The 9,613-nt window shown below is 35.8% G+C and overlaps 1 protein-coding gene across 1 annotated transcript; it reads left to right on the top strand.

Moving 5' to 3' along the window:
• Positions 1–438: 438 nt before the first annotated feature.
• Positions 439–8,161, top strand: LOC144434982 (uncharacterized). Its single transcript, XM_078123513.1, has 6 exons — positions 439–561; positions 1,411–1,631; positions 2,770–3,033; positions 3,606–3,839; positions 4,475–4,633; positions 5,653–8,161. Exons 2-6 carry the CDS (start codon positions 1,427–1,429, stop codon positions 5,898–5,900), a joined length of 1,110 nt encoding a protein of 369 aa, XP_077979639.1. The 5' UTR covers positions 439–561; positions 1,411–1,426; the 3' UTR covers positions 5,901–8,161.
• Positions 8,162–9,613: the final 1,452 nt, after the last annotated feature.

Here is a 9,613-nt window from a genome sequence, read left to right as displayed (position 1 = left end):
TGTTAACAGTATGTAAATGTTTTCTGCCTGCTTTCTGCGTATTTATATGTTGGTGTTTAAATTCTGCGAACTAACTACAAGTACAAAATTTTTGTTCCCGCATCAGCATCGCTGAGCTGAGCTGTACTCTCGTGCAATTTGTTATTTGCTATCAATAAAACATGGATTTTGTTTTCAAAGGTGGAAACACAGTTGATTAGTTATATTACTGCACTCATTCCGCAGTATTTTTTCTAACTCAACCATCGTTTACTGGAGTCCCCCTCCCCCAACCTTCCAGATCAGCGGTGTTGGTGCGCCCTCTAGGAAACGTAACTCTGACCACCTTCTCTGTGACGTAGTGGCGGTGGGAAATCCCCGGCGAGCTAAATATAGCTCATGCGTCTGTGTGTATTTGTACTGTCACGCCCAGTCTCGTCTCCCATTCTATTCTGTACACTCATATCAGGTCACTGTCGAGGAGACAGACATCGTCACTGAATGATCACAGAGTGCTCCAGACTTTCGAGGCTGTCTTCATAAATGAGAAGCCGAGAGATCTGAATATTATCTTCCTGACAAGTAAGTAACGTTATTCGTCTATCTACATTTTAGGAACGGCTCACAGGCATTTGTGACACGTGTCTTCTTTCGCAGTGAGTGAACCTGCGCGATCACAGAAACAAGTGTAATTTTACCCCTTTCGTATATAGTTGGTTATGTACGTCAATATTAACGATATTATCCACATTTTATTGTATTCTGATAGAAATATTCTGAGACATAACTCGGGAAACAAATGCCTGTGGAACGGCTTGACGTTACCACGATGACGTACAAAATGTAGCCTGCCAGTGTCATCACATTGTATATAAAATCTTTTATTTAATATTTTCCATTTTTCAGGAATTTACATATATATATCGTAGGTGCGCATTGTCATCAACTAACACTACATGCATATCATATATGTCTAGCATAGGTTATGTATGTGTTTCAAATATTATCCATCCATTTTCCACAGACACTTGTCTGTGATTATTACTGCACTGTATCACTACATTGATGTACGCATGCTCAGAACACTTGCATTTCCGAAATACTATATTTTATACTAGCGTCGTAAACACTGAGAAAGTCAATTGAAATAATGGAGGAACCTTTTGTAAAAGTGTATGATTTAATATTTATTTCATTGAGTCTTAGCAGATATAGTCTTTTCCGCATATAATTTAGGTCCTCCTTTAGCTCTCTATAAATATCCAAATAGGGCAAAAAATAATATTAACTGCATGGCAGATGAGTATTTGTTATCTGTTTATTTGCGGATTCAGAGAGTTCTTATGCTCACAAATTTTACTGTCATTTTTTCATGAGTAAGACAAAGTTTACATCCGTGATGAATGGAATTTATCAACTTTTTTATTTCAGAAAACAGTGCCAAACCATGAGAACCAAAGTAACTGATGTCACTATCTTGTTGAATTTGTTGGTGGCATTAACATACGTAGCTTGTAATCCCATTCCTGATGATGTCATTGAATGTCAAGTAGATGACAACTGTCCTGATGACTACACATGTTTGGTTCCACCTGGATCCTGTGAACCATGTGCTGCCTGGGGCCCAATGGATAGGCCAATCAAGTGCAAAGGTCAGTCATGATAAAACTTAAATTAAGATGATAATAACTTATACTATGGCTAGACCGACTTGGCCAATCAGAGACTTTGATTTCGGTTGGTTATATGGAGCCATAACCCACTCTTTCTTAGGGGTGTGACCTATATTACGCTCAGCACTCAATTTGCATGCAACAAATTACACAAAACTTTGAAAAAGATCCGTTTGAGCCAATCACGCCATAGTATAAGTAAGATAGACAACTCGTTCGGTAGGGTTATGTGCCAAAAACTCGGGGGCTACACCCCCTCGTTTATTGGCACATAACCCTCCTGAACTCATTGACTATCTATTACTTAATTATTGTTGGCATGTAATCCAGCTGTTATGTACTTGGTAGTCAGACTATTAATATCTGCTGTGCCAGTCAGAAGGACTCCGAGACATAACAAAGGAAAAAGATGTGACAAAAGATGACATAGGAAAACTGAAACATATTAAAACATCAGTTTTTTTATTACCAGGGGAATATATTAATTTCCAATATCTTGCTGGAAAATAAAGTCACAACTGAAAATGGCATTATACATGGTATATAACAAAGTTCTTCGTGCTGATCCATCTTCAGAAAATTAGCCACAAAAATATTTGCATATTAATAATTCTTTTGACTTTTCTCTGTGAAATCCTGTCTGTATCGTAAAACCATACATTTCCAAAATACTAAATTCAGTCACTGAATTTAGTTCAGAAGTACTGGTAACTCATCGAAGAAGAGAAGCTCAGTGGATAATGTTGACCACTGACTAACATGTACAATGTCTAATTATTGGTATTTTCATAGACCCTCCACCATTGATGGAGCCCCGTCTATGGTATTTTATCAGTTGCCAACCTGAATATGTTGTGGTTTTCTCATTGTAAAATGATACTCCAGTTACAACTATAAGTGTACTTTGAACATGGTGACAGATTCAAAACCAAGCTTTTGCTCTAGATATAAACCTGTCACTACACTACCTATGGATAATATTGACTTCTAATTAACAGATACAATGTCTTTTTGTAAGTAAATGACCATTTCAGTGACTATATCTTTAGTTACTTGGTGAAAAAAAATGTCCCAGTTGCAGCTAGTGCAGGTTTAATAATCATTTTGTGTACTACAGGTAATGTGACTCGTACTGGAAATGATGATGAGGATGAGGATGAAGATGATGATGCTAGCCATGATGATGATGATGGTGGTGGTGGTGGTGGTGGTGGTGGTGGTGGTGGTGGTGGTGGTAGTGATGATAATATCGGCACTCCATCAACAGTTGACAAGTGTGAAGTTGAGAGTGACTGTCAACTTGGGTATTGGTGTTTTCAAACGACATGCCATGACTGCAAAGAATTGAGAACAAGTGACTCATATCAAGTTGAATGTGCTGGTAAGTTTTCATTTGTGACATACTACACATATAGAAGTATACTATATAGATTGTAATTGGCCAAGTTGACTTCACTCCTGTATTCTATTATCAAATCTGTTGACAGACGTACAAAATGTACCATGTATATAAATGTCATATCTGGTTCACTTGTGTTAGGTTTTTTTAGTCTCCTGAAGAGGGGACTATTAGAATGGGTCCTGTCTGTGCATATGTGTGTGTGTGTGTCTGTCCGTCTGTGCATCTATCTGTCCATAATACATCATTTCTCAGACATGCAATATCCAATTTCATTCAAACGGTAAACCTGGCACAAACTTGGCATCTTATGGGACATATGTATGTCTCTTTGTTTCAAGACATATTCAAATTTGGTCGAATGGTGGCCATGTTTGTGGTCAAAACTCTAAATTTACTAGGTTTTTGGGGGAACTATTCTTTGAGGTTTCATCGAAGTATAAAATAACTAAGTATGTACATGGAATCATTCTGTATAAATTATTGATAAAATATGTTATATAGCCTTCCAATCATGAAAGATATTAATGGTTCTTTCTCATTTACTTACTCAGCTTGGATACAACATATGAAGCAATCTGAAGACAACAATCTCAAAAACACTACTCAAGAACCATCATCCAATGACGATGTAGAACAACATGTCATCGCAAAGGACGGCAAAACAGAGCTCATTCTTGCTATAGCTTTATCAGTCGTCAGTTTTATTCTAATATTAGTTCTTGCCTTGCGTTATCGTAAAAAGTTGATGGATTTTTTGAGGAATCACTGCTCGTGGCAAAAAAATGGTAAATATAATTCATAACAGACATAGATTTTATGTCATAGAATTATGTTATGTGTTGTTTTGTTTTGTAACTTTTATTTGTGTCATAATAATAGTTAGATCAAGGGATTTAATCAGGACTAGAGATAACTTTAAATTTCGATGAAAGTAAAAAGTATAATATATTGATTCAATTATTGCACCCACAACAAATTCAAGTAAATGACTGCAAAGGATGTAGGTAATAGACACAAGTGATCACCGTGTCCAGTCTCCACAGTGATTTCTCGCAAACTAGAGAGCTGATATTTCTTCCGCAACACCGTGACATCTTGACGGTGCATCTAAATTTTTGATGATGTCATAAAGAGGCTACTGTTTATGACATGTCTGTACATTGATTTCTCGCAAATCAGAGCTGACATCTCTTCCATGACACCGTGTCATCTTGCGGTGCTGAAAAAGAGGCTGTTGTTAACAATGATGTCTGTACATGTGTCTGATGCTACCTCGGGTATTGAAATGTTGCCATGCATAAATATACAGGGAAGTATGTTGCAGAAGCATGCGCAAACTGAAAATACATACCAATTTCTCTTTTACTCAAAGTGAGATCGGCCGCTGATTATTTGTGAGTCTTTTTTTTCCTGGCATTAGGTAATATCCAAGCCAACCAATTTGAGCAATTTGAGCTAATAAATGGTGCTGAAAAAGATGAAGACATGGCTAGTCCAATACAAGCAGACGGTGCTGAAGACAGTGGTGACAAACTCACAGATGCTATGATACTACAACCAGAGGAAGATGGAGCTGAAGGTACAATTGAAGCTGTTCAAGCTGTTGATAATGGTGAAATTCAGTCAGTATTTATACCCCTACAACCTGATATACCACTTCCTCAGGTTTAGTAGTAAGATTCAATAACCCCATTTTGATGATATTACTGTAACTATGGGGACAGATACATAAAGGTGACTGCATTATGACAACAAGTAAACTGGCATGATATATCTTCCAACTTTCTGATGTATAGAGTCTTGGAATAGCATTTTTTTTCTCTCATAGGCTAAAAGTTGATATTCATATGGTAAATTGGATATTGCATATTATATTATACCAGTATATTGATGGCGCAAATTTAGAGATCTGATTGGTATAGACACCGAACTAGCGCTTCAAAATGAGCGATAATGCACAGTTGGCACGCGTCCAAATTTTGATGTTCACTGTTCGTCTACGAATGTTGTAGTCCGTGCAGGGATGGGGGCGCAAATGAAACCAGAAAATGTTGCGTCTTATCTTGTTTCCGACATTTTCAATATACTGGTATAATATAATAGCGATAAACCACCCCTGGGAATGGTATACCACACGGTTTTGACCAGTGAACTCAATATATGCACTCGCTATCGCTCGTGCATATATTTCGTTCACTGGTCAAAACCTCTTGGTATACCATCCCCAGGGGGTGGTTTATTGCTTAAGTACTCCATGTATGGCATTGGTATTCAAATTGTGTGTTCAGATTTATCAAGCATGCAAATTTAATCACTGTATCGAGTCTCAACATCGTTTTCTCTCAAAACAAGAGCTGATATTTCTTCCGCGACATAGTGACATCTTGACGGTGCTGTAAAAACTGTTGTTTATGACAATGTCTGTATACATGCATCTGATGCTTCCTCGTGTATTGAAATGTTACCATGCATAAAAATATTGGGAAGTGCATGGCAGAAGCATGCACAAACTGGAAATACATACCCATTTCTCATTTACTCAAAGTGAGATCGACCACTGATTATTTGTGAGTAACCATCTTTTTTTCCTGGTAACAGATAATATTCCAGCCAACCAATTTGAGCCAATAGATGATGATGATGATGAGAAAGATGAAGACGTGGCTAGTCCAATACAAGCAGTAGGTGCTGAAGACAGTAGTGACAAACTCACAGATGCTATGATACTACAACCAGAGGAGGATGAAGCTGAAGGTACAATTGAAGCTGTTCAAGCTGTTGATAATGGTGAAATTCAGTCAGAATTTATACCCCAACAACATGATATAGCACTTCCTCAGGTTTAGTAGTAAGATTCAATAATCCCATTCTGATGATATTACTGTAACTATGGGGACAGATACATAAAGGTGACTGCATTATGACAACAAGTAAACTGGCATGATATATCTTCTAACTTTCTGATGTATAGAGTCTTGGAATAGCATTTTTTCTCTCTTAGGCTAACAGTTGATATTTGAATGGTTTCTGATAGGCTAAAAGTTGATATATAAATTGGATATTGTACAGTACTCCATGTATGGTATTGGTATTCAAATTATGTGTACAGCTTTATCACACATGCAAATTTTAAAGTGTTTATCAGCACTCCTTTTAAACACAGTGATTGCACCAGTGGTATTTGTGAGTCCCAGTTGGTGCAAAGGGAAAAGACTGTATATTAAAAAAGATATAAGGAAAAGCTGTCACACTGCAGAGAACTGAGGTTATTGTACTTGTTTACCATTTAATTGATATAAATTGCCAATTTACTTGCATTGGGCCTAGTCTAGACACTATCTGTGGCTTCAGATCTCAAGATTTCTCTTCACCCCATCTAGCTCAATCAGAAATCATGAACCAAAAGTTGTTCATGCAAATGAGTGAACCCCCAACTGTCAGAATGATGTAAACAGTGTACATATGTAGTGTCTTGGTATGATAAATGTACCATATTTGGACATTGTGTATAACTACCCCAAATATTAAACTTATTATTGGCATTATGACTACTGTTATAAATGGGTGGCTTCGTTTTAATTTCAATTTTAATCTAAGCAGTTCATTGGGCTCTAGATGTGAACAGAGATTCGAAGCCACAGATAGTTTCTAGACTAGTTCAGACCAGTCACCTATATGTACTAATTGCAAATACGAATACCAACTTACTACATGTCATGTCAGTAAATTTCTTTACTACAACCTACTTTTTAGTGGTCTTTGTTAGTGTGTATCAGTTAGAATAGGCATCTTCAGTGTTGTAGATATTATATAGTGTTACGTACTACATAGTGTAACTTATAAAGTTACATGTTTATCAATTTACATAATTTATAGTATATTGCATTACGCTCAAAGCGCTGTGTTTTTGAAAATATTTAAGTTGTATTTTTTGCAAAGGATAATGGTAAATGGCAGACATATCATAATGTAGATGAGTGAATGGTCTGCTTAAAATCATGTTAGCATATATTAACCAGATTATTCATTCATCTTGAGCATGTCCAGTTGGATAAACTCATTAACAAAAAATATATATGTGGACGTGAGGAGCAGAAGATGTTAACGGGTGTTTCATGTAACCGATACATGCCATACTTGGGACCTGAATCCATTAGTTCGTGGTGCTATAATGGCATTCAGAGTACAGACCTATTATTTTGTGTGCTTAGCTTCTCAACATATTCAGTGAGGGTCAGGTGGTGTCAGAGTTCAGAGGTCACACTTCTGTAGGTGAATAAAATGAAATGATAGTCATGTCACTTTAAAGTTGCCAAAATTTTCTATGGATTGATGACCTGGATCATAGCATTTTGTTTATTCGTGTAAATTAACTGTATTTTTTTGTGATGAAACTTGAGTAAAGACGTAATTATCTGATAACAAGCAGATATTAACTACTGAAAATTACATATATATATATATACTTGTGTTGATAAGAGATTCCTTGTTATAGATCTATACTGCTATAAAGTGTAGCATATTCTGTGGATATTTCAAGTTAATCATCAAAACAGTGTTAATGTGCAGTCGACAGGCTTCTGAGATTATCTCCAAACTTTTGGTGCATGGTAAGACTATATATAGTGACAGCCGAGATCAAACACATCACCTCAAACAGTTTTGACTCCTGAAGTTGACCTCTGACCTTACAGCGTGACGGCATATGGACATTAATTATTGAGAGCTAGCTAGAAGTAGGTCTGCAGGCATCTCACCACAATTCTTGCGCCAAATGGTGTAAGTATGCTGTGTGTATACACACAGAACACCAATGTATATGACATCTAACTCATATTAGTGTCAGTCATTGGGATCAATTTTATGATGTATAAATGACGACAGATTTCTGAACGCACTTGAAGTTTTCACCAATGAGTTCATTCAACTGGACAAGTTCTTAGCTTAGGTTTCAATAAGAGCACAAAGACAAGTGACATGTATACATTGCATGTATAAAGAAACAGCAGCAAAATTGGCAGATTTTAAAGTTTTGGATTACACTTTTTGCATATAATGTAATTGTATATTTCGATAAGATCATAATACCGATATGTTAATGCCAAACATTCCACTAATCATAAATATACTGTGATGGTATATTATTACTACATAGTGTCAGTTCTACTGGAATTTTGAAATATTTTACACATGAATTTTTAATGGTTATCATGTAAATATGAGAATTTTACTCAAAATATTTCAAAACCCAATATGTACATACTGTTAACAATTACAGTGTAAATATAATTTGTATCAAATACAAATTTAAAGGTGCACAAGTTGAGTTTATGTTTATAGCCGTAATTTTTGCTGCATGTTCAAAAGGTAAGAGCGGTATACCCTCTCTACTTACTGAAGCATACTTTATAATCATCATTTCAGATTGATTGAACTAAAACCTGGTTTTCAGATGTAACTTATAAGCAATCTAATGACATAATGTATTGTCTGTATTTAAATTATTTTGAGGTATTATCCTTATTATGCAGTCAACTGTTTTAACAATGCCAGAAGGCATTGTGATGTCACAGAATGCATGCAATGACATAAACATTACGGTACCAGATTAGTTTAATTGGGTTTTTATGTATGTATTTTCAATTTAGGTAAAATGTTTTTAAACTCAGCTTGTGCCACTTTTAAGATTCAGAATCATGTATTCAAAGATTTATGGTATCAAATACTACAATATCGAGTATAAATACGATAGTATGTCGATGTGATACTTATAAGTAAACCTTGAAGAATTCGACAAACTGATAAAATTCCATTGCTTGATTCCACAACACAAAGGTCCAACATTGTGTTTAGTAGAACTTTATTGAAATTCAGAGAATAGCTGCTGTAATTTTTCTATATTAAGCACTTGTCCTGTATTTGTACTTACAACAGTGGAAAGCAAGCTTTCAGCTAACTAAGATAGACACAAACTAAAAACTATTGTTGTAACATGTTTATTAGTGTGTAAGGTACATGGTGACAGGGCGCCCTCACACATCAGTCAAGCCCTTTCAAGGATAATGAGGGCGGAGCAATGTACCTCTTACAGTGTAAATGTATGACATGTTTATACAACTTATAAGATATTGCATGGATGTTATACTTACAGTGGGGTGACATATTTCTAATGACTTCCGTGATTTTACAGTGTATATATTTGGTGGATTTCCAGTGTTTATACTCGTCTTGATTACTAGGTGATAATATCCACACAACAAAGACATTGCTATCACCCACATCTATCACATCAAGAAAGAATACTTTTAGAGTTTACAACCCTTAACACCACAGTAAAACGTTTTCAATATGTACCACAATCATTTATAGCATCCATATCAAGTACAACCCTTAACACCAAAGTAAAGCGTTTTCAATATGTACCACAATCATTTATAGCATCCATATCAAGTGTAAAAGTATAGTTTCATTTGCCAATTGACCACATTAGAAAGAAATGCTGGGCTTGTACATAAACCAATTGAAACAGTATACTTTTATACTTGATGTGAATGCTATA

Source organism: Glandiceps talaboti, chromosome 5 (assembly GCF_964340395.1).
Source record: "Glandiceps talaboti chromosome 5, keGlaTala1.1, whole genome shotgun sequence".
Taxonomy (NCBI): Eukaryota; Metazoa; Hemichordata; class Enteropneusta; family Spengelidae; genus Glandiceps; species Glandiceps talaboti.
This window is presented reverse-complemented; position numbering and strand designations above follow the sequence as displayed.

Excerpts from the sequence above, each read along its gene's own strand:
- LOC144434982 (XM_078123513.1), top strand. The coding sequence starts at position 1,427 with ATGAGAACCAAAGTAACTGATGTCACTATCTTGTTGAATTTGTTGGTG. Across the intron at positions 1,632-2,769 it reads TAGGCCAATCAAGTGCAAAG|GTAATGTGACTCGTACTGGA; the intron begins GTCAGTCATGAT and ends TGTGTACTACAG. Across the intron at positions 3,840-4,474 it reads CTGCTCGTGGCAAAAAAATG|GTAATATCCAAGCCAACCAA; the intron begins GTAAATATAATT and ends TCCTGGCATTAG.